Here is a 27936-nt window from a genome sequence, read left to right as displayed (position 1 = left end):
ACGCACCCGAGGGGCGGCTCCCGTGGGACGCGGCCGCGCTGGGCCGCGCCCGAGGGGGAGGCGCCCGCGGGGCGGCCGTGGCGCCCGCGGGCCCGGCAGCCCAGCGGCGTCGCCATGGCAACCCGTAAAGCCTCCCGGCGCGTCCCGCCGTCCCCTCCTCCCCCCGCCCGCCGCCGCCGCCGCCGCCGCAAGCCCCGTTCTCGCGAGACTTGGCCGGCCCGGCGCGGCGAGGCCGAGGCGCTCCGGGCCCTTTTCAAACCCAGCGGCAGCGGGGCCGCGGCCCGGCTACGAAATGGCGGAGAACGACAAGCCGGAGGCTGCGGCCGCCGCGCCGCAGCGCGCAGCCGAGGAGGCCGCCGCCAGCCAGCCGCCGGCACAACAACAGCAACAACAGCAGCAACAGCCGCCGCCGCCGCAGCAGCAGCAGCCGCCACAACAGCCTCCGCGGGATGAGGAGGCGGCGGCGGCGGCGACGGCGGCAGCAGCAGCAGCAACCGAGAGCGGCGGGGGCAGCGCTAATGGCGTCAAAATGTGTGTGCTGGGCCGGGCCGGGCGGAGGCGGGGGGTCAGCGCGGCCGGGGAAGCGCGGGGCTGCGGCGGGCCCGCCTAGGCCGCGGCGGGGGGAAGGCGGCCGGCCCCTTCCTCCCCCGCGCCCCGCCGGGCTCCTCCCCCGCCGGGGAACGGAGTCGCTCCGGCGCTGCGCGGCCCGAGCGCGGAGCCGGCGGTGTGCGGTGAGAGGCGGCCGGGGCCGAAGCCGAAGCGGTGGGGCGGCGAGGGAGGCGTCTCCCGCCCCGGTGAGCTCCGGCAGGGTGCGCGGAGGAAGCCTGGCTTGGGTGCGGGGGAAGGTGAAGTTTCTTGGTGAACTCGCTGAGGCCTGGACGTCTGCTTGGGGAGCTGCGGGTGTCGGCGGTGTGACACCGCGCCGGCGGGCGGGAGGCTGAGCCCTAACCGCCCCGCCGGTGTGAGCCTCCGGGCCGCTCTCACGGGCCCTGCTCGGGCCGGTTCTCACAGGACCCGTTTCTAGAAGCGTTCTGGATCGCTTCTGGTTTTGTTTACGTTTCCGCTTCTTACCGTAGTGGTATGTTTTGCAAAGCCTTTGAACTAATCTTTGTTTATGTGGGAGAGGTAAGGCAGCCCTGTAGTGATTTAATTTTTAAATAGAAACAAACAAACAAAGCCCCCCGCATGTGTGCACAAGCTTTTCTTGGCCTAAAAAGGAACATAGTATAAGGGAGCCAGAAGTACCGGCTCTCTAGAACAATATACCGTGAATAACCTTTTGGGGGTTTGGTTGTTCTTGATGTCAGGCTTCGAGGGTCGTCATTCTTTACGTGGACTAGGTTTTGGCCTCGTATCATTGGAATTTCAATATCTCTTCTAATCTCATTCACATCTTGGAAGGAAGATAAATTTATAGGAGTCTCACTGTTGCAGTACATCAAAGCTGTTGAGATCTGTGAAGTTTTGACGTGTTCTAAGCAGCCCAGGTCTGATACTGTTGTGTTTAAAAAATGCACGTGGGCTCAAGTTCAGTTATAAAGCTGGCAGAATAAAGGCATACTTCATGCCTCTGCTTGACTCCCTGTGAAATTCAAATAGTTTACAAGTTATAAATTTCACATTACCATAAAACAGCAGTTTGTTTTGGTTTTTTTTTTTTCCCTGAGCCTGGCCCTCAGCTTCCAAACTACAGAAATTGTGTTTGAATTTTCGCAGGAAGATTGTGACCCTTTTGCACCTTTGAGGTATATAACGTTTTATTGCCTTTTGGGGTTGCTACTGTTAAAATAATGACTTAATTTCTCTGTATCCCACCTTATGTCAGCAATTTTCTTCTTTTCCCTCCAAAACTAATTAGAAGCAAATGAAAAATCCCAGTCATCCTGCAAGGTAGAAATCACAACTTCAAGTTTGAAAATAATGCAGAGTTCTTTGTAACAGAGTTTCAAATCTTATTCTTTCACATACAGTTTCCAGTCTTCCCCAAAACACGTGTACAAAGGATTAAGCAGTCAGTGTGCAGGTGAAACGTACTACTTAAAGTATTTTGGTAACCAGGTTTGCTTAGCACTCAGATTAAATTGGAGAGGAATCCTGGTCTCAACTTCCACACTTCCCTAAGTTTATTGTATTGAGCAGTGGAACTGTTCAGTGCAGTGAAGTTAAACTGATCTATGTGCTTTAGAATCGCATGTTGTGGACTTCTTGCATTTCTGTCTCTGCTGATCATCTTATTTGTATGGACACTTGTGAGCAGAGGAGTAGAAGTTTGTTTAAAAAAAATCAGCTTGTAGGGCTTTCATGTTGATTTATCTTGTGCTTATTTTTTAGGCTTCTAGTTTTGTATATGGAAAACTTGTCTTTTGTTTCCAAAACTTTACAGAAGTTCAAAGGCATTATTTTTCAAAAGGTAAAAATTGCTCTTTCTAATCAATGAGGACGTGCTGTTTTTTAAAAAATTATTGCAGACACCTCTTTTTCAACCCTGATTTCACATGCAAATATTAGTTAAATGTATCAAATGATTAGTTCATACAAAAGGTAAAGAGTAGAAATTACTATTGTTTTTACCCCAAGGAAATGTCAGTTCCTAATTTCTGAGACTGTCTTTTCTGTGATCTATAGGTGACTAATGTGACATTGCTTTGAATGTATTATTTGAATGAAATTATTTTTAATATTGAAGGAGGGGGGTAAGAGCTACATCTGCAAAAGGATCTCTGCCTCCAGCTTGTTCACTGGCCTGTGTTGGTTTTGGCAGATGAGTTTTGCAAGAAGGATGTTTTTTTAATGAATCCTCTATTTTCAGGAGACTGGCTGTGATCCCCAGACTAAGTGAAGTGTCTTCTTGTTCCCAGATTTAAGAGTATGCCAGACTCGCATCCTCTGTGCTCTCTACTGGTTTGTACAGTCAGGTCTTCTAGAGCCTGTGGATTCCATATGTGGAGACCTGGCTCTTCCTGTGCACTACGCTGAGCACCCAGAGGCTCTTCCATAATCCTTTAAGCAGAAAAGAGCTTAAAAGGCTAAAGAGAATCCATTGCCCTAATCTTAAAACTTAAGGAAGAACTTGGATTTTTAGTGGGGGTCTCATTGGGCAGGAGTTTTGCATTCGCAAATGGGACTGGATTGGAAGGAACTGATCTGACTGGAAAACCTGATACTCTGCTCTTTCCCTACCCTCTCCCTCCAGTTCCCTACATTGTTCCCTCCATTTCACTTCATTACACAGCCATAGAAGAATGATATTGCCAGAACAGACAGGATGGTGTGGAGGAGGGATGATGCAGAGGGAAGCTGGAGGATGCTCGAACCAGATAACTCTGAATGTTGTAAATTTTACAAATACTTAGCCCAGAGGAGTGTCCAGTTGCTAATCCTCTTTTAATCCACTTGTAAACACAAGGACTGTGAAGGATCATATCAGTACTTCAAAATTTGGGAAAAAGTCATGTGAGAAATATGGATGTATTTTAATTTATTCCTCTCTGAAGAGTGCCCATGCTTGAGTAGATAATACGTTTTGCTTCCTGAAAGGCTACTTGCCTGTGCTCTGGAGTGCAAGACTGCCACTTACTCACTGTTTTGTTAATAACTATGCAGAGAGCTGAAAATACTAATTTCAATTACTCAAAATCAGTGACCTTGACACATGTTGTGGTTGTAAAACTGAAATGCCTGTTTTGGCCAATTTTGCACCAGAAACCTTCCAAAGAGTCAAAATGAGATAAAAACTAAGCTTTCTGAAATGTAGGAAAAATTGTAAAGATAGCAAAGTAATTTAAGAAGGAGGGCTCACTATCAGTCGCTTTTGACAGTCCTGTAGGACGTTTCCTTGTAATTGTTCTAACTAAAATAAACATTTGTGTAAAATACTTTTAAAGCTTCTCATTAACTGTGGTGAGATTTGAACTCGACATTGATGTGTTAAGTAGCATCTGTTCAGTGGATCACATTTGTGTGGGTTTATCACTGGATTCTTTCAGTTCAGCGGTTCACCTTTTTTAAAGCAACAATTCAGGCACCTTGATCCTCTGTTAGCATGCTAAATCACCTTGTGATAGTAACACTATCAAGAGTGCTAAAGAGTTTTGGATGTTTCATCTATTTCTGTTCAAAGTGTATAGTTTTATCAAAGTTGAGATTTGATCTGCTTTAAAAGAGAGGAAGCAAATTTTTCCCCGCATTTTTATCTAAAAATAAAAGATTTTAAAAGGAGAGCAGCTGCTGTTGCTAAATTTTGGAAAGAGTGAGGGCCAGAAGTCTATTTTGTTGTCGTTTCTAGTGGATGATACCTGGTGACTTAATTAGTCTTAGATGCAGAGCATGTCTTAATGCAGCTATTTCCTATGCATTTAGCAAGTTTTCAGATTCTAGTAGTGTTAAGCAGTGAAAGAGCATTTGTTGTTCTTAATTGAATTTTAATTTCTGTCTAAAAGCAGTCTGGCATAAATTGTGAATAAAAATAATTTATGTGGTAAATAAAATGTAATTTGATTTACAACCTATTAGAGTTGATTTTTGTATGTTGTTATTACATTGAATGAAGTATACCAGGCTGTTCCATAAGTTAGACCATTTCAACTCTCACTTCTGTGGTGAATATCGTGTAACTTAGGCAAGTCTGATGTGAAAATTATTGAAGCACCAAAGCATGGATGCTGTAGCTTATTTTTCAGCTGAGTCGTTGTGTTTTGATATTTGTAGTCGTTTGATAGTACCATCTTGCTGAATCTTGACAGACATAGTGGCAGTGGAATGCAACTGGAGTAGCAATATGTGCTTTCTTTACTTACAGGAGTGAATAAATCTATTATAATATTATTTTTGTTCTAGATAAGACAACTTGTTTTGGCATTAGGCTGGTAACATGAATTTATTTTTCCTAATTTGAAAATCAGCATTTGAGTTCTAATAGCATAGGAGGTATACAGTTATATATAGGAGGTATAATAGTCTAATGATCCAACACAAGACTAATATTTTTTTGTTTGGTGTTTTTTTTGTTTGTTTGTTTTTTAATGTAGGGATAATGATGAGACAGCAAAAGATGAGAAAGCACTTGTGAAAGAGAAGTACGTTGCAAAACCGAAGGCAATCCCTTCTCTTGGAAACAAGAATAGATTCCACCCCTATTCAAAGGACAAGAATGCAGGCACTGGAGAGAAGAAGGCTATTAATCGTAATAGAGTTTTTATTAGCAACATCCCGTATGACATGAAGTGGCAAGCTATTAAAGATCTTATGAGAGAGAAAGGTAACTTATTCCTTATAATACACTTCACATGGAAAGGGGTAGAACTTAAATGCAATGTATATGTCCTTTGAGCCACACAGATTTGATTTGACTTCTTTTTGGTTTTTTTGGCCTTTACTTGGTACATCTATCTCCCTTCCCCCTCTTTCATCTGAGACAATTGCATTGCAGGGTAGGATGGGTAAATGAAGTGCTTACAATCTTCTGCCATTCTAGTGTGACAGTAGAGAGTATATGCATGACCTCATGACTTCTTAAAGAGATTGTGTTTTGTCTAGTTGTAGTCTTTGTAGTTTTTTTTTTTTAAGGGCTATTGTATTTAAGCAACACATTTAGTGTGTTAACATGAATAATAAAGGACGTCTTTCAAAAGTTGTTTTGTATTTCTTTGGTGGAATCTGGCTGTGGAATTAACTTTGTCTGCATTGTCACTACTGCCATGACTGTTTGTCTGGAGATTTGTATTAAAAGCTTGTTACTATTGTTGCAGTTCTGATAGAGTAATCTTACTACCCCAAATGTTTTATTTTAAGTTTGGGGTAAAGTAATGCTAATACATGAATTCTGTAAAAAGTTAGTTTTGTGTTTTCCTTGAAAAAAATTGATTCTTCAAAAGTAATGCAAAGCACACTTGGCTTTTAGGCTGTGAAAAATGCCAAAACCCCCCTTCTGTAACTGCTGGTTTATCTGTTGTAAGGTGACGTGACTATTTGATTGGTTTATTTACTGAAACTTCCTACTTTAGAAAGTGAGTGGCTTGCTGTGAAATATTTGATGTGTAAATTTGGTTATTATTGAAGGCAAACTTATGATTGAAGACATTCAGGTAGAAAGTCACCTTAAAACAGGTGTTGTGAGTAGGATGATAAATGTAACACTTTCCAGTGAACGTTGACGTTTCATTTGTCAGGTTAAGGGACTGTGTATATCTGAATTTGTTCACCAACTATATCATACTGGCCAAAATATGATCTGTAGTATGAATTAGGTTAAATATAGTTGTTTGTTTTTAGCTTTTGAGAATGTGGCTGCTGCATATTTCTGAAAACTAGCTAAATTATATAGCCATTGACAGGAGGTACGCTGGTCTGGTTTTGATTGTTGGTGAATAATAGGTGCTTCTCTGTAGAGTTGTGCACAGGGGCACAGTAAAGAAAGATACTGGTGTTTAAATGCATTGTCTCTTGGTATTTTCCCTTTGTATGTCTTATGTAGTTGGTGAGGTTACATACGTGGAGCTGTTTAAGGATGCTGAAGGAAAATCAAGGGTAAGTGCCGTGGGCAACAATCTGCTAGAGGTTTAAAAGTTCCTCAGCAGTTTTATTTTTGTATAATACCTGTACCAGTTATTGGAAAGTAAGTTTCATTTTTACACTGATTTTCATTAAGATAGCTTTGAGGATTTTGTATTAGAAGTAGTCTGACCCTTTCATGCAACTCAAACTAGCTGGCTGTAAAGGACAAAATACTTCTGTAAACGTTAACAAGTGGCATTTACTTAATTCTTCTTTTTAGCCAACATCTTTGTTTTGGTACAAATCTGTTTCATATAAAGGATGTTCAATAAACCACTGATTTTATTTAAATTTTGTTAGCATAGTATGCTCTGCTTAGGGCAAATGAGTATAAAACGTTAGCTAAGAACATACTGTTTGAATTGCCTGATTTGACAGCTTTGCAGGGTTGGTACTCTAAACACTGGATTAATGTATTTGCTTTCTTAAAACTAAATGGATGGATATGGTTGGTAGCCAACAGAGTGCCAGCAATGAGGCACTAAGTGTGAAGATTGTTAAAGCTCCTTTGTCTTCTTAAAAGTAGTCAAAAGTTTGGCCAATAGTAGCTCTGAACCTGCAGCGAGAACATGAGAAATGCAGGTTTGAGTCTTAACTGAGGTTGTATTAATTGTTGTAAATTACTTTCTTTAACGCTTGTTAAAACTAAAACATGCTGTTAGCTTTGCTTTACTTAAAGCAATCCTCAGCTCTTTGCTTTATTAGGATTCTGGTGCAGTCAATAAGGTTATTTTCTTACAAAGTAATTTCTCAATTATGCTAGTAATACTGAAGAGGTATGTAGACTCCTTGTTCATCGTACTGGTATACTTGATGTAGGTAGATTTGAATTTTGTAGTCAGTGCGCAGCTTTTAATGACACGATGAGTGTCTTGATTGGTTTTTGGTTATGTTTTTTTTTTTTTTTTTTTCTTTCCACCCTTTCCGCCCCACCTCTTCTCCCCGGTTGTCCTTACATGGATCTGTGTGGCATTTTTCTAATTCTGGTTTGGCTCAAAGAGAATAAAAGATAATATATTCTCTTGCATTTGAAAGGTATGTATGTGGAGAAAGTAGGAGAAATTCAGCTTGCCTACCAGTAAAGAGCATGTATTATGGATTTTGAAGCTGAAAATAACTTGAATAGTTATTTAACAGTGAGCTGGGATCTTTAACTGGAATCTTAAATGCTCTATCATATGTGCTGATTGACTTTTTTTTTATTTTTCTCTTTACATATGATGACAAATCATCATGGATGTAGGGTTGTGGGTAAGTTTCTTTTTCTATGTCTGTAGAAACACACTACTATCCAAACATTCTGTTAATCTTAACATTTTAAACTTTATTTTAATACTCTAAATGTTTTGTTCCCTCTAAGTGTCGTTGAATTCAAAGATGAAGAATTTGTAAAGAAAGCATTAGAAACTATGAACAAATATGATCTTAGTGGAAGACCCCTGAATATTAAAGAGGTATGGTTATTGCTGCTGTTTTCATTTTGAAATAGTGAAGATACTATAACTGCTGAGATGACAATACAGTGTTTAGAGCATCTTAGTTGTGTAATTTCCAGTTTAATTTTTTTATGACACTTTCTTAATGGGCTAAAGTGCCTGTTGGCTTGCAGAAGGTCTTGATACTACGCCAGGTGAACTCAGAAAAAGTGTGTCCTAATGTCAAAATAATCTAATACTGTTTTTCTTTAAAAAAAACTTTAACTTCATATTCTTACCTTAGTGTCATCAGGTCTTTTCCAACCTAAATGATTCTATGTTTGCATTGCTTACCTGCTTCAAAATATGAGGCAGAATGAGCTGAGTATCGGACCACTACATATGTGCAAAAATGGGGCTGGAAGTAGAGAACTTGTGCTGACTGGAAAGTGAAATTAATGTCAACATTTCTGTTGTAGTTTTGTAGTATATGACAGTGTCTGATGCAGTTCTTTTTGTCCTGTTACAACTTTAATAATGGTATTAATAAATAAGTAAAAAAATTAATTAAATTAATTCAGTTCTTGGAAGAAGGTGCTAGACTGACAGTCCTTTAGATTGAAATCTTTTCTACTTGTCCATAGGCTAGGTACAGCATGTGAAGTGGCAGTGCACGCTTCCTCAACAAGTGCTTTGCCAATATGCCTCAACCCTCATCTGAAAGGACCCACCTCTAGAGGTGAGGGAATTAGGTCTCCATGCTAATTCAGTTCTTGATCCCTCTGACATGGACAAGGATATTAGTTGATAATTTTGATGGGTTTATGTAGAATTTCAAATAGTACCTTTTTGTTTGTTGCCGGTCCTCTTGATGATTAAGTTGGCTTTATTTTTGCCCGTGTTTCAGGACCCTGAAGGTGAACATGCTCGTAGGGCATTGCAGCGCGTAGGAGGACAGTTTCCAGGAGGACATGGACCTGATGTGGCACCTGGAATAATGAATTTACCACCTTCTATTCTCAATAATCCAAACATTCCTCCTGAGGTTATCAGTAACTTGCAGGCAGGCAGGCTTGGGTCCACTATTTTTGTTGCTAATGTAAGTTTAAAACTGTATTTTGTAACTGTAATATTTGATCTTTGTAAAACATCTTATATTACTGCATAATTCAGTTTTTATATAAAGAGGAAATAGGAAGTGTTAGTTCACAGTTAGTATATTCAACTAAAAATGCTGGCTATGTATTCAGATTTTGGACATGAAAGATGTGTTAAACTCTTGAAGCTGACAGGCACTTTTAATTATTGCACAGTCATCTGGTGATTCAAAAAAATAATACATCTTTTCGCTATCTATTTCCAATTGCATTTCTTTTTTTTAATTAAATATACACTTCAGTTTATCTTGCTAGTTACTTTAGACTAAATTAAACTGTTATATTTGTTGGAAGTACTTCATAAGTTCTGTATTTGCACAAAAGACTATTATGTCTGCAAGGGGACTTGTGGGAATACAGCTGCTCTTAACAAGAACCCATCCATTTCTCAATGTTAATATGTTAATTAAAGTAAAATATATATATAAGTAGTATAAATTGTTGGGTTTAGTTGACATTTTTGTACTTGGTTGCAGTGTGTGTATATTACAAAATCCTGGCTATTTACATATATCAAGCATTTTGTGAAGCTGAAGAGTTACAACAGTCTAGAAAATCTCTTCCAAATGTAATGGCAGAACAGAAATGTGCACTGAAATCACTAATGTATTTCTGTGTGTAAGCTTGACTTTAAAGTTGGCTGGAAGAAACTGAAGGAGGTATTCAGCATTGCTGGAACCGTAAAGCGTGCCGACATCAAAGAAGATAAAGATGGCAAGAGTCGAGGAATGGGAACAGTTACCTTTGAACAAGCAATTGAAGCTGTTCAAGCAATATGTATCCTTGGTTTTGAAAAATAATTGATCAAATATAGTTCAGCCTTGAATGGCCTCTGATTGATAGTGTAGTTTTGCAAGTGGAGCTTATTTGTCTTGTAGCTAGTATATAGGGACTAGAGTGTAATACTGTGCAGATTACATTTTTAATAGTGACTGAGTTTACTGCTAGAGTCTAAAAAGGTGTTCCTGATAATGTTGAACAAGCTTAAAATATGTGGGAATGTGACCTGTGAAACTAACTTTTATATACCTAACAGCTTGTATAGTTTCTTTTGGCCTTTGAATTGGCATTCTGAAGATTAGGTAAGGAAAGACAAGACTCCTAAAAACGGTACAGAAATAAAATAAGTTATTACAGTGATTCTTCTGAAATAAATTGTCTTCTGTAGTTGGATTCCTTGACTTGCATTTCTTCAGCTATGTTCAATGGACAATTCCTGTTTGATAGGCCCATGCATGTAAAAATGGTAAGTTGCTTACATTCCTTTCTACCTTAAATGTCTCTGCCAAAACATTGAAAGGATCATAGCATAACATCCTTGTTTTTTATCAGGATGACAAATCAATTCCTCATGAAGATTTCCGTGTTGCAGACAGCAAAACCTCACAATTACCTCGTGAGTGCACACTCTGTTTTCTACTCCTTGCACTTAATATATGTTGATATGGAGTCTTGGAACAGCTTAGTAGTACTTTTGCTTACTGTAGTCTCTTCATGATAACAGGAGAAAATCTTTCTCCTGGTGATACTTCTTTTTGTTTTCAAGGTGGTCTTGGTGGCATTGGTATGGGACTTGGACCAGGTGGACAGCCCATCAGTGCAACACAGTTGAGCATGGGTGGTGGAATGGGGAGCATGGGTCCAGGAGGTAAATCTGTGTTCTTCATTTGTAAGTTTTACAGAGCTTTAGGTTTAAAATTGTCATTTCTGTGTTTGGAAGATTGACATACTCTTGACAAAGCAAGCCTTGTGTAATGTGCTTTTGAGATGTTAACTGTCTCTGTGTTTCCTAAATCCCTTAGGATCTTACCTGTCTTCTAAATGGTGTTTGTCTTTTTGGTTTAAAGGTATGGGAATAGACGGTCCAGGATTTGGCGGAATGAATAGAATGGGAGGCGGTACGTGCAGTGAAGTTCTTTACATTAAGTATTTTTTTTTTAATATTATATAGAAAACACTCTTCCTTATTTTACAGGACTTCCTGGATTTCGTGGAATGGAAGGAATGCCTAATATGGGAGGATTTGGAGTCAGCCGAATGGGAGGTAGGTAAACACTGTTCCCGTACACTTAGTAAGTTTGCTAATGCTTATTTATTAAAAGCTCTTCCTTTAGCGATGGGTAATGTAGATGGGTTCAAAGGAAATACAGTCAGTGGCATGAATGAAGGCATAGGAACTGGTGTGGGAGTTAAGTATTTAATAGGTGTGTCTGATGTGTGCGTTAAACCCACTTCTATTTAAACAAGCATCTGTGGAACAACTGTTGTATGAACATCAACCTAAATGTATATAACAGAATATTTCTGGTTTTTTGCTTTGTTCTCTGCAGAAATGTTCCGTGGTGGAATGGGAGGAAACATGGACAGAGATTTTGGTCGGGGTGACATGGCATTGAACCGTGGTTTTGGAGATTCTTTTGGAAGGATGGGTATGGTAACTGTTAAATTTCCTGTGGCAAACTGCAACATAGTATTGGAAGACTTACACTAAAAGAAGAAGAGACCTGGTTTCATTTGGTCATCTTCCTTTGTCCCCTCTCCCCCAGTCATTACTATAAGGATGTATTCTGAGCGTTTATTATAGCCAGTGCTTAGGACCGAGGTTAAAGTGTGGGTGTTTTTTTCCATCTGTAACATATAAACAAAATAGCAGTTTGAGGAAAGCTTTTAGCTTCATACTGTTAACTTTGTAAGGTACTAAGTCTTTTTGGTATTAAAGTATGTGCTTCTGGTAATCCTGAACAAGCTGCCCAGGAGCCTGCTTTTGCAAATGCGTGCTGGAAAACTGTTTTTACTGCAAATAAGGTAGTGTTGGATGGGAATGGTGAATTTTGGTGCCCTCTGTTTTCTTCCTGCATTCTGAGCTCAGGCAGCTCAAAGGGATTTATTGGCCTTTTCTGTAACTGAGCCAGCTTTGTTTTATTTATAGATGATGTCTTGTTGACAAAGTTCATTTTGTTACTTTTGGGTTCCCTCAAATGAAATAATCCTCTGTCTTAAGAGGCCTGGAGGTGCTTAACAGTAGAGCCTTCTTGCACTTTGTTACCATACTGTTACTGGGATGAATGCATTACAGGAGACAGGTTTTCTTCCTCCTCCTCCCTGTTTTTCTCCCTTTCCCCCTCCCTTAATTCCCAACTGTGAAAGAGAAGAGCTGCTAAGAGCATAAGGTTCATCTGGTCTAAAAGTTGAATTTTTTTTCTTTCCTTTTTTTTTTTTTTTTTTTTTCTTAAATTTGGGCAAGTCATAACAAAGGATAACTCTTGTGCTTCTCTTCCAGCACTGGTAGTTGTGTAGAAGTGATAAGATTGCAATAAGGTTGTCAGTTGAGTGAGTTAGTCTTAATGTCTTGGAATTAACATCTTAGAAATCAAGTGTATGCTTTCACTATGTCTACTTGCAACATAGGATAAACATCTGTTTCTTGAGTGAAAATCCAAAGCCACTTCAGTTATAAATGTTCATGCAACCAATAGACTTCCAAGTCTTCTGGTAACACATGTTTTGAAATACATGATCATGGCCACTGTGAGAAACTGATGTGGGAATCATTCAGTAGATCCAGCAAGCTTCAGCTTATAACCTGTCAGCAATCTTACAATGTTAATACTGTTCTGAGAACCAAGGTAAGGGTTTCCCAACTTATCCTTAAATAATGGAAGGAAATTGTAGGGATTTATAAATATAATAGTTAATAGATATTGTGTTCAATCAGGGAAGACCTTGGTGTACTCCTATTACAATATTTAGGTTAATGGTATCTTAAAAGGAAATGCTGTGAGTACATTTGGCTTTAGTACTCTGCCAGTTTCAAGGAGGGTGACTTAAGACAGTCTTTGAATGGGCTATGGCATCAATTAGTGAAAATGAGGATGTTTGATTTGCAGCAGAATTGTTGGAGTTGCCATTTAAATTGCCAAAATTTTGCAGTATCCAAAAAATCATACGTTGTGTCATAGAGCATCTCTGAGCATATAATTTTTTGTTGGTGAAAAGCCAGTGGGGGAAAAAGTACGGGTAAAGGATGCCTCTAAGGTCAGAAATAGCTGAAATCTTGCTTATTAGGATTATTTGAGCTTTCAGGTTGGTTTTTTGGTCTTGTTTTGGGTGGTTTGGGGATTTTTTCTGTTTGTTTTGTTTTTTTTTTTTTTTTTTTTTTTTTTTTTTGAAGTGCATCTTAGATTGTTGGGGAGACTTTTTTTTTTTCCCCCCTTTTAAAAGAGAGTGGATATAACTGGGATGCACTCACAAACAGCTATGGTTTTCTAGTTCTGGAAAAGTGGGGATTTTTTTTTCCCCCACAATTCTTTTTAAGGGTAAAAAGCCAGTCATGTTGACAGCAATCTCAAAATTTGACTTGGTATTTCATTGCAAGACCCTCTCTGGCCTAATGAATAAGTGTTAAGATCTTCCTCATATGCAAACTGTTGGCTGAAGTACTGGGAATAATCCCGCTGGTATTGAAAATCAGTAGTTTTTTTTTAAAACAGGCTAGTCCATATGTTTTGAGGTCTTGGTATGGCTATGACAGCCTGTTGTCTGAGAGGAGACAAATATTTCCCACAAGAGACTGGCAGGGAACAATTGTTGCTGTTTTCAACTGTGTGGAGAAAACAGATCTAACGGAAGACTCAGCAGTGACCTTTTTTTAGATATTAAAACAATGGTGTCTAGCCTAAAGACGACAGTTATTGATCTATTTTGCCATAAGTAAAAACTGAGCTGTTTCTTTTAGGTATGAAAATCAAGCAAGAAAAATGCAGCTGACAGTTCCACTCTGTTCTGCAGTGACAGGAATGTAGTTCTTTTGAGCTTCTACAATTCTAGAAGCTCCTTTGGGATTACTTTCCTGAATATTAGCACTTCAGTGAAAAGAATTCTTTTTACTGCACTCCAGAATCAGTCTCTGATACCATTCTAGAGATTCCATGGTTCTGCCAAATAGCTTTTATTAAGTATCGATTCCCTTTCTTTCTCACTTTTTCCCACTAAATTCCATCAATTCACTCTTCATATGCAGAAAAGAAAGACATTGGGAGAGCTGCTCCTAGCTTTTACATTGGTTTCTTAAAAATGGGAAAAACTAGGGCAAGTAAGATGAACCCTTCAGTTTTGAGGCTGTTCTTCCCAATGTGAGAAATGGCTCATTTAGTTTTAAGATGTTTGTGCTGCTGGCAGACTGTCAGAGGGGAGAAGAGCTAGAAAGAAATCAGAATAGCTTAAATCCCATAATAAAGGAGGAGGAACTAATGTTACTTACTGGATGTTTCCTATTTAGTTTGAATAATAAAGGCACATGTTAAAGTATTCTGTAGAAAAGAATTGCCAGGTAACAATGAGATCAGTGCACTTCATCAGTGTGTGCTTTGCTGCTGTTGTCACTAACTGGTGTTTTCAGTGTATGTCACTATTTTTTTTTTCTGTTTAGGTGGTGCAATGATTGGTGTTTTTGCAGGAGGAATGGGAGCGCCTAGCATGGGCCCAGTAAGATCTGGAATGAGTAGGTTAACTTGTTTCAATAGAATGTAAATGCATAGGCAATGTAATGATACGGTGTACATGTAATTGTATCGGAGGATTTTGTTGTAGTGTAGTGTCTTGCCAGTGTTGGAAGAAGTAGAAATCTTGTTGCATGTGACTGCGAGTCTAATAGTTTTTGAAGCTGTTTTGTTGAGATAAAAGTTCGGAGGAAAACTTGCTAATATGGTCTTTCCCTTAATCTTAGTTTTGAAATGGTTTTAACTCCTGGTTTGGAGGGAGAAGTGATTCAAGTAAACTTGTGTTCCAGAAAAAAGACAAATAGGCAGTTATTTGTGTGAACCTAATGAAGCTGGACTTCAGTAACCTCTCATCATTGAAATAAAAAATCAGCCTTGAATTTCAGATTATCACTCAGTTTAATTTTGTGCAAAGCTCCAATACTGAGTTTGTATTACAGCAAATGTCTGAGTTCCTCAGGCTAGAGCAGATGAGAAACTAAAATCTTGCTATTGGCAATCTTGAGAGGCATAAGGCTTAAAGAGAAGGTCCCTCATGAATGATCTTGGTAGTTTTGCTTTACATTAATTTTTTAATTATGAATCCAGAAAGATTATAATAGGATATTTGAATGTCATTGATCTTACTTCTTTATATAATATACATTAATATATTTCATTGCATGTGTTGTAGGAAAGTCCATGCTCTTTACAGTACTTGCAGTAACATCTGTTCTCTGCAAAATATGCTTTCTTCAGAAGATTGTGTCATTAAGTGTGGCTGCATTAAGTAAAGCTGAATGTGAATGCAGGAAGCAAAATAAACAATAGTGTATACGGTCAAATTATCTGTATCTCAACATTCCCACAGTTATTTACTTGATCTCTTTTTGGTACAGAGTATCAGATTTTTATTAATTAAACTGTACAGCCTTTAAATCTTAACTCTTTACTTGTGTTCAACATTTTACTACATTAGATGGTGTGACTAAGCTTGATGCAGTTTGTTTTTTACTTTTAGAACTGACACTATGTATCTTCTAATACTTTGGCTTAAAATATTAGCCATGCTACTAGATAAATCACTGTGCATGTATGAAGTTATGTTTTGTATTACAGCAGTTTCATTAAAGCTATTTTTCTCCAGACACAAAAGAATTTTTAATTTTATTTTTCTTGTGCATCTATTATGAAAAAGAGATTTTTATTTTATCCTACTTTTCTTTTTCTGTGTAGGTGGTGGAATGGGTGGTATGAACAGTATGGCTGGAGGAATGGGAATGGGGATGGATCGGATGAGTTCTGGTTTTGATCGAATGGGACCAGCTATGGGTGGAGGCCTGGACAGGAACATCGATATCGATCGAGGATTTGTGCCTGGCCCAATGGGAAGTGGCATGAGAGAGAGATTAGGCTCTAAAGGCAACCAGATATTTGTGAGAAATGTAAGCATTTGAATACATAGAAACCATGAGCTTACTTTGTGTGCATGTTTGATGACATGCTCTTTTTCTCTCTGTAATATTTTGTTATTAATAATGCTTTTATATTCTAGCTTCCTTTTGACTTGACCTGGCAGAAGCTAAAGGAGAAATTCAGTCAATGTGGTATGTATATGAATCTTATCCCTGCTCAGCTCCATCGACTTCATGTTTTAAATGGTGTTCATTAGATAAGGAGAGGAAGACAAGGTTGTTGCTTTATCCTTAAGAAGAGTCTGGCTAGCCTAATCTTTCTTATTTACCCCACCTTTCCTGAGTTATATAAATAATTTTTAGGCATGACATAACACATGAGACCAAGGTACAGTATGGGTTATGTTGGCTCTGAGTGCTTATCTGCTATAAACTTTAACCCATTCCATTAATAAAATTACTTTTTGAGCTTTTTCTTTTTTGAAGCAGGTATTGTGTATCCTCTGACCAACAAAGAGTATATAATGTAGCATTTATTTTGAGGCAAATGCATGCAGGGGCCTGGGCCTGTCCAGGTTATGCATTACTTCCAGAAATGGCGCTGCATCAAATCAGAGTTAGTAATTTTGCCAAAGTGGCGGATTAGGTTTTTTTGCAAATAGATGATCCTGATTAGCATATTTGCAGGCTGTAACACTTCCACTTTATGTTAAGAAATAAAGGCCCTTTTTATGTAAGATAAAGGATTGCTACAAATATCCAATAATTCTTTTTATCTAATTCAGAAAAGTTGTCTTTTCACAGAAGTGAATGACAAATGAAGCTTGGGTGTAGAAATATGATTGTTTTGTTTTGAAAATGCACTTTCAAAATGGAAAACTCTTAACTGAATTACAGGATGGCTTTTCTTATTTTGGAGAGACAGAAAAGACAACTTAAAACATACTACTGACATCTAAGACAGTCTTCATACAGCTATTTGCGGATTTGATATAAATTAGAACTTGCAGTACAGCAATGAAAAATTTTTAGGTGTTCAAATTTTTTTTGCAGCTGGAGGATATAGCAAAACAGGTTCTCTCTTTTTTTTTTTTTTTAAGTCTTAACTGCCTGGGCAACTTTCAGATAGTTGAGAATTTTTCCTTGGCAACTAACAGATGTAGTGATTATTTTGAACTGTTTTTAAGAATTATAAGCACAAATATTAGCAACAGACTGTATTCATGCCCATATTGTAAGGAAATATAAAGACCATGTCTCCATGTGTTTCAATTTCTTTCAATGAAAGGCCAGTCTTCTATTATATGGTATTTAAAAATAAAAAACTACATATTTTAGGGAAAAGTTTCTTGTTCCTAGTGGCATTTGGGGGCTCAGGAGTGGTGTGCTACAACATACCATAAGCAAAACCACATTAGCTCCAGGCACTGAACATTCTCTGAGGTACCAAGATACTTAAATAAAAATGTTGCCTCATCAGTTGAGAACCTCAAGAAAACACTGCAGGAATTGAATAGTGCATGCTACTTTTCCACCACTCCTAACCTGGTAACTTTACTGTTTTAAAGGCTCTAAGTTTGCTCTGCAGCTTCTTTACAAAATCGCTTGATTGTTGTGATTGCTTGATATGTTGCTGTGATGAACATGGTGGACTGGATTGAACTGTAATTCAGTTAACGCCTGTCAGTGGTCACACTTCTGGCAGCATTGGTAAATGAAACACAAAACTTTCCCTTAGCCTTATAGGGCATTTTGTTTCAAACCTGAGGTCAAATACAGGCACACTTCATTTTACGCTAGTGTAAAGGAAAGATCTGAAACAGTGGATCTTAATTTGGATTCTTCACTGCTGTTTTGCCCTGTCACCTTCCCTGAATGAGTGAATATACCATCAGTCTGAAAGTGCTAATATCATATGTCCCCCTAGATCATATTTAAAAATGCTTTTTTATCACTTCTGATGAGTTCTTTAAGTTGTTAGTGCACTGAAGACTTGAAATAACTGCTGTTTAACTTATTTATTCAGGTCATGTAATGTTTGCAGAAATAAAAATGGAGAATGGAAAATCAAAGGGCTGTGGAACAGTCAGATTTGACTCACCAGAATCTGCTGAAAAGGCCTGTAGGATAATGAACGGCATAAAAATCAGTGGCAGAGAAATTGATGTACGCTTGGATCGCAATGCATAATTTAAAACTGTGTGTTCAGGAACATTCCTATGTCTGTTTAGCTTCTCTATCCTAGTAAGTCATTTTTAGTAACATTGTATGCTTACAAAAGCTGTAAAAAGGAACTTTTAAATCCCACCAGCCTTTAACAGTATAGTGTTTAATATACTGTGATACTTGTTAACTGAATCTTACTATGTTTGGTTTTTAAAGACAATTTGCCTGATTTTTGTTGTTTTTTTAGAGGCACTGAGCACCTGCAGGTCCCTGTAGACCATAGAAGCTTTGGATGCTCAGCGCCTTTGGAAAATTAGGCCAAGTGTCTCTAGTCATTCAGTTTAAATGAATGGTTATACTGTTTTTAATAAAATAAGCCATTTTCTCTGTTAATCTCAAGATTGCATAGTGGGATTTGTTTAGTGTTTTCTGATTTCCCCCCCCCACCCCAGTGTGTATCAAAATTGTAATGTAAAAATTAGATGTCTTTTTTTCAGAATTTTGGTTTTATATGTGCGTTGTAGTCATACTGTAATTCTTGACTCTAAAAGGAAGGGCTCCAATTAGGCTGTGATGTTTTCGTTCTGCTTAATATTACTTTAATGACATGACTTAGTTCTGTAAATAAGATTAGAGCCCAATGGGAGTTTTGAGGTTTTGGTTTGTTGTTTTTTTTTTTTTTTTTTTTGACTAAATGAAGAAACTGATCTTTCTCTCCTGCTTTTATTTTCATCAGTATAATCCCTGATTAAAACTAGTTACCACAGACCCTTGTAGGATTGTTCCCTATGATGCCAAGTTCATATAAAATTGATACTATAGTAAATACTAAGTACAGTACAAGACAAATTGCTCCCAATTTTTTATCTATTTTCCAGCCATTCAGGTGAACTGCCAGAAAAACAAAAACAACAGAACAGATAAGAGAAATGGCTGTGTATGTCAAACCACTGCTGTTCACTTCTATGGGTCCTGATGTATTTATGAAGGCAGTTTTTATAAACCAGGGTATTCCCAAACAGAGCATGTCAAATACATTGGATCCTACAATGTTAGACATAGCCATATCTCCATTTCCTGTAAAAGAAGAAATACAAATAAGTCTGCTTAATTGTATTGTATGAAATTGCCAAACTGTTTTGGAGGAACAGACTGTCAGCCCTCAACTTCTCACAGAGCACCCTTTTCAGACTTTTCATTGAAGGAACTATAGTCATGATTCTACAGAACATGGTTTTGGGTACCACAAGCATAAAAAAAAAAATTCTCCCTAAATCACCAGCATCTGCACAGTTGCACTTAAAATAAGCTAGACAGGCTATTATAAAATCCAGTCATGTTTAAAATACCAAGACCTACAGTTGTGTTTTGCAGTAAAATGTAACACTTGATCAACAACAAATCAAACCAATCTAGAATACTTCTCTGAGATACTCTGAGAGGTTTTTAAATGTCTGAGCCACAGCTTCTTCAGGTAAGCTATTTATTTATTATTAGTAAACTTAAGCTCTGGAATCTGGAGCAAAAATTTTGAAGTTACTTCTTGAATTTCTGGAAATGTTGACTAGAATTCTTTTTTTCATAGTACCTTTTAAACACATCCATTGGAATGAGCCTGAATACTAAAATCTTTACCTTTTCGAGCCACCAGCACACTTGCAACTGTATCTGGTACACTTGTTCCTGCTGCTAGTAATGTGAGACCCATTACTGACTCTGGAATTCCCAGTGTTTCACCTGCAGTTGATAAATAACGGTAGAAAATGCAAGCATGTTTTTAGTTTAAGTTTCATCCAAAGAAATTGCTTTGGACTTTGCTGGAGAAAGGGTTGGTGATCATACAGTAATTTCAAAAGGAATCTGTCAGCTAACTTGACTAAATATGAAGTGATTGAACCATGAAGTAGTTAAAAACAAGAACAACAACAAAGAAATACCATCCTGTCCTTGTTCTTCAATCAAATAAAAAAGGAATTGTAGTATAGTAACCATCTTACTTAACAAGTTTCTCAAAGACCTGAGTGGAATGTCTCCAGTGGTCAAGACAATACCAATTATTAATTTTTTCTTTCAGATACAGTAGAAGTTTAAATATCTAACAATTTGTTCCTTTTTTTTCCTGAACGTCTGGAAAATGTAATAGTCTTCTATGTTGTTGGGCATCTTGTTGTTAGTGCTCAAAAGTCTCATGAAGCAATAACTCTTACAATCACCCACTCTTTAAAGGGGAGGAAAAAAAGCACATGAATTTTCTTGGGGAGGAGGGTCATTAACATCATTACTACAATACTATCTCAACTACATGGCTTTAATATTTCACTCCAATTAGAAAGTTCTTGTGTTGGATTCAGAAGAATCAAAATGCAGAATTTTTATATGACTTGTAAATGCAAGTAATCCTTTAGAAGTGTGAGTTTCTTTAGGTAAATACTGGTTTAAATTAAGAAAAGTTTTAAATTGTTACTAAGCAGCTTATTTTTCCCCACTTTTTTTTTTTAGCCCCACATATCCTGTGAGCATATTAATTTCTCACTTAAAATACAGGGATTCAGATCTTCAAAACTGTTTTAGCAGTTGTACTATTCACAAGCATCAATATACTGAAGTATTTGATACCTCTATTCAAACTATTAAGTAATTAGTTTTTCTTAAACTTTTTTGTTCACTAAAAAGTATCTTTTTTTTTTTTTTTTGAAATCTGAATTCTTACTTGCAATATTTGGACACTAATAAGAACAGTTTTCTTAAAATAAGAGGCAGTACTCTGTAAGCTAGGTCAGCAATGCTTGCCTGGTACATACCAGCTTAGTCTAGATCAGCCAGTAAATTTATATTTGAAGCTATTTGTTGGTTCAGAGGGGCTAACATGATCCTGTTGCAGAATTTGTCCTGGTATTTATTCTTCCATCACTCCTAATATAAGAGATGTGTAGGATGAGGGACCAACAAGATCAGCTTTTATAAACCATCCAGGCTGGAAAATAATGGTTCATGCCAAGCAAACCGAGGTGAAATACGAATGAACCATCCTTATGTACCCAACAGTAATTTCTAGCCCTCTGAAGGTTATAAGATAGAATACAAACTCAGGTGAATCTAATTTTTCTCTTCTTATTAGATAGATTTATCTTCTATTTAATGTGTAGGGTTTTTTTTCTGGCAACTGACCATAACGAGAGAATGGTCTTATTTTTCTAGCCTTCAGTTAATTTTGTGTATCAGTAGCAATATCTTGCTATAAGTAGTCAACTTTTCTTTGCTAGCAACAAAAAGGTGTACTAAGTTAGGTTTGTTCTTGGCCATCAAAATTTAGACCCCAGCTATGATACCTTTGTGACATTCTGATAGGCTGTTTATGCAACAATAGAATCTGAGTCATCCTTCATGAAAGAACCTGGACTTGAATGTAATGTGTGTGTAATTTTTAGTGGTTTAATGTGTAAATAGAACATATTTGACCTAGAAGTAGTGGGCCAAAGACCCCAATACTCTTTGTGATGACTCTTCAAAGTGGACTAACACTAATACACTATTTGAATCTCTCTTGCTTTCACGTGAATTAGTGCTTTGTCTAGTAGAACAGCAATAACTTTCATTTGAATCCTGTTTCAAAGGCTTCTAGCATTCAGACAGTAAACTCTTGGTCTTTAGATACAAGTGGAAAATTGTTTGACCAAGGAGTGAACCTGGTGGGTGTTACATCCAGCGATCTACTAGTAATTTCTCAAAGGTTTACCAAATGTGTAGGTCTGTTTCTGCACCGAACAAGGAGTTATTCATTGAACTTAAGTTGAAAACAAGTTTAGGATGCTGAACTAGCAGAATACTTGAGTAGGATTAGTGAGCTATAATGTGGAAATGGCAAGCTTTGTAACATTTCTTTCTTGTTTAGAGATTTGTTTTCTGCTTGTTCTTAAAATTGAAAACTGGATTTTTCTCAAGCTGACTGGAGAAACAGTGAAGTGAGGAGCCCTTTAATACTTTAAGATACTTTTAAGAGAATATTTTTACACGCAAGTTCATACCCCTTCTCTTACTTCAATGCAATTATTTTACTGCTTTGCTTTATGATGCAGATTTGTAAGAGGTATGCATACACACACCCCAAGAATATTTAATAAACACGATGCTATAGTTGAAATAAAATAGTACAAAAATTTGGGAGGTTTTTTTGACAGTTAATTTAATGCCAAATCCGTTACTATTTTGTGTTCAAGAAAAATTCAGGTGTAGAAATAACGGATCTTTTGCAGAATCCTGAACCTTTAATTCTAGTCTTGGTGGATTCCATGTTTATCAGGCTTCAGCTTGACAAGTTTATTGCTGTGTATCTAATTGTTTCACTTGATGAAGCAGTTTAATGAAACTGTCTCTTTTTAAATATAGGCTGGTTTTTGTAGGTATGTAAACAAATTCTTCATTTGATGGCAAGCAGTCTGAAGCAGCTAAATTCTCAAGTGGTTTTCATTAGATGGAAGAAGGTGGCAAACTAAGTATTCAAACATAAGTTGGTTTTGTTTGTTGTGTTTTTTACAGCAAAGTACGTGTTGCTAAACTGACTGTTAGTTGTGGAAAGGAAAACTCTTCACAGGGAGAAAACTCTTTTTTCAGTGATTCTCAATTGGTTGATTCTGTATAGCAGCAGCACTTTAGGTACCTACCTGCTATTGTTATCATCCATACAAGAACATAAGTTATTGCCGAAATCCATGCTGCTGAAATTAAAAATGTCACCATGAACCAGTTCCTCCAAAACTGTCTTCTGCAATCCGGTATAGTCAAATAGAGTAGTGTAATAATAGGAAGGGATAACACCCACAAAATTCTCTTTATATCTGCTTCAGGCATGGTGAAGACACTTGGATGATCTGTGGAAGAAAAAGTAACTATTTTAAACTGTAGCTTTAAGTTTGAATCGGTAGCATACAGTCATTACTGGCCTCTACTTGTGAGAATACTGAAAAAAGTTTCAGAACTTCCTCAAGTTCTGAGTGTAGTCTTACCCAGTACCTACATCACACTGGACAAAACTCTGAAACCAAATGTTCTTTATTACCATGTCACTAGGAGAGAACCTAAGGTGGATGAAAAATGAACTTTTCTATAAAGGTTTACACAAAATGTTTACCAAGAGTAAGTACCAACTGCTGTTTTTTGCCTAAGTAAAGATGAAATTGATGATCTGTGGCCACATCATAGCTATTTCTTTACTTCTGATATCATGCATATTTTGGGCTGTGAACCTGCCACTGTCATAAGAAAACAGTATATATTAGTACAGTACCAGTGTGTCTTTCAGCTGATACTGCATTTTACAAGCAGTGTTGATGGGAAGTTTCAAATGTGAACAGCAAAGACTGATGGAAGTCTGCTGTTCTAATATGACACAAATGAGCAACTTTCCTAGCATTCCGCTAGCAACTAACTTCATATAAATACCACCACTCTGATTTTGCTGAATGTTATATTCCAGGGAAGAATAATGATTTACTTAAATACTATGCTGGAGTTCTTTTGTGAACAAAATCTTAATAATATCTCAGAATCTACTCTTTATTAGAACTGATGCAGACAGGCATGCAGACTGCTAGAGACAACTGTAATAATACTTATACCTTCAGAGATCTCATCAAGCCCATGCAAGCTTGTTGAAAGTTGAGTGTAGTCCAGCTCATCTTGAAAAATTCCACTATCTGTTCTTGACTGTTGACGAATTAGAGGTCCGCTCTCTTCCCTCCATCCAACCAGTGGCTGCTGCTCAGAATTCTCTTCCATAGCTTTTGTAAAACACGTACAGCAGGGACTGAACTTTTTCATGAGGTATTGGTTGATTTTAATGTCAAAACATAGTACCAGAATATAACACCCATATATCAATAATAAGGATGCACTTTCATACCTAGAATGAAAAACAGATTTTATATAACCTGTAATATAAAAACCCCCAACTCTTTAACTCATTAAAATGGCTGGTGTAAGGAGAGCAAGAGAGAGAAGATTTGCATGAATAGCGAAAGGAAAACACACAAAAGCACCTATTTGCAGTTGTATGGCCAGTGTCATGGAAGTTTGAGTGTCCCTGTGTCTTTCAGCAGTTTGATTTAATTCCCCTCCCCTGCAGAATCTTGTTTGTGTATTGTATAGCTGCACGTTTTCCAGGGGATCTTACTGATGGAACATCTTGCTGATGTTTGCAAACTTGAGTCTTCATGTGATGGTTAAAGAGAGGGATAGTGTGTGCTGTTTTGAGTTAGAAACTTCAGAGACTTGGTGCTGGACCTGACTGACTTGTTGAGGCAACAGGAGTTTCAGCCTTGACAGAAGAGAGTTAAAACATCAGAAGCTCATGATCTGCTTCTGGCAGACAAATGTTTTATCAGTGATGCTATCAAAGGAAAGTCTCAGGAGGAGTAAACTACATGAAGACTAATTGCTATGCCAAAAGAGTTATGATAAAAATTGTGAAGTCTGTACAGACAAACCTATGCAGATCAAACTTTATAAATATGCAGGGTTTGAATGTTTAGGTAATAATCTTTGCAAGCATTGTGACTTTCTACGTTTTTTAAAGCCAACAGAATGTTTATTTCTGTTAGTGAATGGCAGTTCAGGCTACTTGAAGTTTGGGTTTTGGGTTTGTTTGTTTTTCAAAACACTGTCTCACTAATCTCCAGTCAACATGAATTCAACACTACTTGTGCTCTTACCAGTAAATTCTGTTGTCAGATATCATCGCAAGGACCGCCGCTACACTAATTGTATATGCCAGACAGTCTCTAAACAGCGGCCAACAGGATAGCCTCGAAACCTGCAGATCACAGATTCATTTACTTTTCTTAAACTTGTCTGTAATACTTTCACTAAGTGCTGTAAATGCTGCATCAATATGTTGTTTCTATACTATGTAAAAATTTAAGATTCTTAGGAATGACTTAAGTATGATATTTAACAAGTTAGTGTTTTTAAAAACTTTCATAGCAAGTTATCTTAAAACTGATTACATGCTGGTTTTGCTACTAAATAATAAACTTGGCAGTTGTCATAGTAAGTCTCTCTTGGCTTTTGTTGGCAAATCAGAAAGGATAACCATTTGGCTCTTAGGAGCAGAACTATCAAAGTTGACACATACCACGCTGGAAAACAGCCCACAAGCTGCAGAAATACCAAGAAGATTATAGACTGCTGATCCAAGGATGGTGCTGATGCCGATATCACCCTTTGTTACGAAGACTCCTATAAGGAAAATGACTCTCTGGTATGTTTCAGTTTGGCATGCAAGGAAAAGAATTCTAGATTCAAAATGTGTGTGTCTCTTACCTAGAAAAGCAGTGACAAGCTCTGGAGCAGAACTTCCAGCAGCCATAAAAGTTGCTCCAGCAACGTCCTGAGAGAGGCCAAGGCCTGAGGATAGAGCAAAAGAATTGCTTAAAAAAATAAATACTTCAGTAATCTGTACCCTTTACTTGTGTTAGTATATAATGTTAGAAGCTACTACAGTTTAACAGAATGAACTTTGCTTACTTTCATACAGTTAATGCATATATTTGAAACTGGTAAAATAATATATTGAAAACGTAGCCTCATTTATTGGGCTAATTTATTTCTAACTTTATTACAGAAATTAGTTTAAATACCAGAAAATTACTGATAATACAAGAGATTTGGGCATGATTTTAAAATGTAAAATAGGCATATGTATGTGGGCTTTAACTCTGTTTCATATGGGTAATTGTGGGGAATTCCTTGGACTCTAGTGTGATATTGCTACATGATCCATGTCAAGTCTATCTATCTTCCAGGGCAATCCATGCTACTGTGTCTTCACATACCAGAAATACTAGTTAAATTCAAACCAGTGCTGCGATCTTAAAAAATTTTCACTTCGTACGGACAGTATAAGAGCCTGTGTCTTGCTTGAATGAAATGAGATTTTTGTTCTGGTAAGTTGACTGTTTCTGAAATGTAACTCACGCTGTGCATCAAGTTCTGCACACTAAGAACAGGGACGTATGGCTAACTATGGAAAAAGTCTGACAAATGCTTATTTACTATCAATAAAAAAATATCAGCTCTACAGCAATGTTTAAGCTTACATCTTCTGTAAGTGTTCTGGTTTGGGGAATGTTTTCCAGTGCTCAGGCATGAGTTTCCCTAGGGAATTTTTTTAATTCTTCGCAATGAAACTTGGCTGAACTCTTGGCCAAGACCATCTCTTTAATTCAGTGGTCGTCTGAAGCCAGGGGAATTATTACAGGTTGATTAGATTTCATAGAACAGTTGTAACTGGTATTCCTTTCCCTCCTGTGTCATACTTTTAATATGTAAATGGTAGCTCACCCTGATACTTGTTCACTATGAGAGAAATACAGAAACTTGAGCAAGATACTTAATTCCCATGTTTTAGTATAGAGAGGGTTTTGGGTTTTTTTGGTTTCTTGGTTTGGTATCATATCCCCCCCCCCCCCCCCCCTTTATTTCTTTTACTTGGAACCTGGACATATTACTGCTCACCCCAAAGTTACATTGTGAAGTTTAGTTAATAGTGAGGAAGTTTTAAGATTTTTCTCTAGGCACAAGGAAAGTGAATTTTAAAGGAATGCCTGTGCAGAGTGTAATCAGAGTATGTTTTTTCCATATAATATTGATCCATTGTATCAGATTAAATATTGTATTGATAAGCCCTAACTATGCATAGAGACTCTGAAATTTCTTTAGTTTTGTCTCCAGAGCACTCTAATGTTGAAGCTTTTTTTAAAGAGCATGCTCTACACCAAGCTGCTTAGTTCTACAGGAAAAAGATCAGGATGTTCACTTACATTCACTGATGATCTCTAGAGAAGGTAGGAAATAATCATCGCAGACAATGGACACTGCCAAAAACATGTAAAGTATAATTATGAAATAGATAACGATTCCTCCATCCTTCCTCTCCTGCGGTGTAAAAAATCCTTCAGGAAACTCCGATGAAGAAGGGACGCAACCTGTCCTGTTTTCTGAAAATTGAGTACAAAGGTGTTACGCATCCTAATACCTTTCAATTTTTCAGGCTGCAGGAGTCCTCCGGATTAGAACTATAAATGGAGGACGGCTTCCGTGGATTTCCGTCTTTCAAATAGAGCTATTTTTCGTTTAGGAACGAGGACGGCCGCAGCAGCACGGCTGAAGCCGCAGCACCCTCATCGAAAGGCCGCGCACCTGGGGGGGGGGGGGGGTAAGAGGGCTCGCGGAGGCGCTGGCCCCAGGTGCCGGGGCAGAGCCGACCGCGGGACGGGCCGTACAGCTGTGCCAGCAGCCCCGCCGCGGCCCGGTCCCCCCCCCGCCCCGGCCCCGCCGCCCGGCGGGACGGCTCCTACCTGCGCCTGCGGGCGGGCGCTGGGCCCGCGCTCCCCGCTGCCAGGCCGCCAGCCACAGCAGCAGCAGCAGCGTCCGCCGCCGCGCGCCCGCCCGCATCTCGCCGGCCCCGGCGCGGCTCTGGGCGCGGGCGGGAGGCAGCCGGCGCTAGGGACGGCAGGGTCACGTGAGGGCCGCGCCCGCCGCCGCCCCTCCCCGCCTCGTGGGCTCCGCCGCTCCCCCTCAGGGGCGATCCGCGGGGCGTCCCGCCAGCCCGGCCGCCGAGCTTGAGCTCCGCGGGCGGCGTGAGGGGCCGGGGGTGGGGGGGGCTCACCTCGGGCTCCCGGGGGCTCGCGGGCAGGACCTGCCGTGGCCGGGCCGTGTGCGAGGAGCCAGGCGGGGTGCCGCTCTCCGGCTGCGGCCG

The 27936-nt window shown here is 38.7% G+C and overlaps 2 protein-coding genes across 9 annotated transcripts; one reads left to right on the top strand and one right to left on the bottom strand.

Moving 5' to 3' along the window:
• The first annotated feature begins 198 nt into the window (after positions 1–198).
• MYEF2 (myelin expression factor 2) lies at positions 199–26256 on the top strand. Of its 7 annotated transcripts, XR_003923250.2 has the most exons (18): positions 199–531; positions 5028–5257; positions 6473–6525; positions 7796–7803; positions 7913–8006; positions 8875–9066; positions 9748–9901; positions 10321–10370; positions 10457–10520; positions 10671–10772; positions 10972–11022; positions 11100–11168; positions 11455–11553; positions 14553–14624; positions 15838–16046; positions 16157–16208; positions 25284–25437; positions 25982–26256. XR_003923250.2 is itself a non-coding variant. In XM_030012973.2 (17 exons), the coding sequence occupies exons 1-17, from the start codon at positions 293–295 to the stop codon at positions 25358–25360; spliced, it is 1815 nt and encodes a 604-aa protein (XP_029868833.1). In that variant the 5' UTR covers positions 199–292; the 3' UTR covers positions 25361–26256. The 7 variants fall into 7 exon arrangements, 6 of the variants coding, with proteins under 6 accessions (XP_029868833.1, XP_029868830.1, XP_029868829.1 ...); XM_030012973.2 differs by having other exon boundaries at positions 25284–26256; XM_030012970.2 differs by lacking the exons at positions 25284–25437; positions 25982–26256 and adding an exon at positions 18043–18575 and having other exon boundaries at positions 200–531; positions 11127–11168.
• Positions 18620–27709, bottom strand: SLC24A5 (solute carrier family 24 member 5). 2 transcript variants are annotated; one of them, XM_030012977.2, is made up of 9 exons: positions 27536–27709; positions 26999–27052; positions 25500–25583; positions 25312–25415; positions 24890–24990; positions 23798–24081; positions 22844–23050; positions 19818–19919; positions 18620–19259 (listed from the first exon to the last, which is right to left on the bottom strand). In XM_030012977.2, exons 1-9 carry the CDS (start codon positions 27630–27632, stop codon positions 18937–18939), a joined length of 1356 nt encoding a protein of 451 aa, XP_029868837.1. In that variant the 5' UTR covers positions 27633–27709; the 3' UTR covers positions 18620–18936. The 2 variants fall into 2 exon arrangements, with proteins under 2 accessions (XP_029868837.1, XP_029868836.1); XM_030012976.1 differs by having other exon boundaries at positions 18764–19259; positions 26999–27175.
• Between the last annotated feature and the right edge of the window lie 227 nt (positions 27710–27936).

Source organism: Aquila chrysaetos, chromosome 5 (assembly GCF_900496995.4).
Source record: "Aquila chrysaetos chrysaetos chromosome 5, bAquChr1.4, whole genome shotgun sequence".
In the NCBI taxonomy this organism is placed as follows: domain Eukaryota; kingdom Metazoa; phylum Chordata; class Aves; order Accipitriformes; family Accipitridae; genus Aquila; species Aquila chrysaetos.
Note: the sequence above shows the minus strand (reverse complement) of the source record. Positions and strands in the feature narration are given on the sequence as shown.

Excerpts from the sequence above, each read along its gene's own strand:
- SLC24A5 (XM_030012976.1), bottom strand. The coding sequence starts at position 27,632 with ATGCGGGCGGGCGCGCGGCGGCGGACGCTGCTGCTGCTGCTGTGGCTG. Across the intron at positions 24,991-25,311 it reads GTGGGCTGTTTTCCAGCGTG|GTTTCGAGGCTATCCTGTTG; the intron begins GTATGTGTCAAC and ends TGTGATCTGCAG. Across the intron at positions 19,260-19,817 it reads TGTGCTGGTGGCTCGAAAAG|GAAATGGAGATATGGCTATG; the intron begins GTAAAGATTTTA and ends CTTCTTTTACAG.
- MYEF2 (XM_030012969.2), top strand. The coding sequence starts at position 293 with ATGGCGGAGAACGACAAGCCGGAGGCTGCGGCCGCCGCGCCGCAGCGC. Across the intron at positions 11,023-11,099 it reads AATGAATAGAATGGGAGGCG|GACTTCCTGGATTTCGTGGA; the intron begins GTACGTGCAGTG and ends CTTATTTTACAG. Across the intron at positions 16,209-18,042 it reads GGAGAAATTCAGTCAATGTG|GTCATGTAATGTTTGCAGAA; the intron begins GTATGTATATGA and ends TTATTTATTCAG.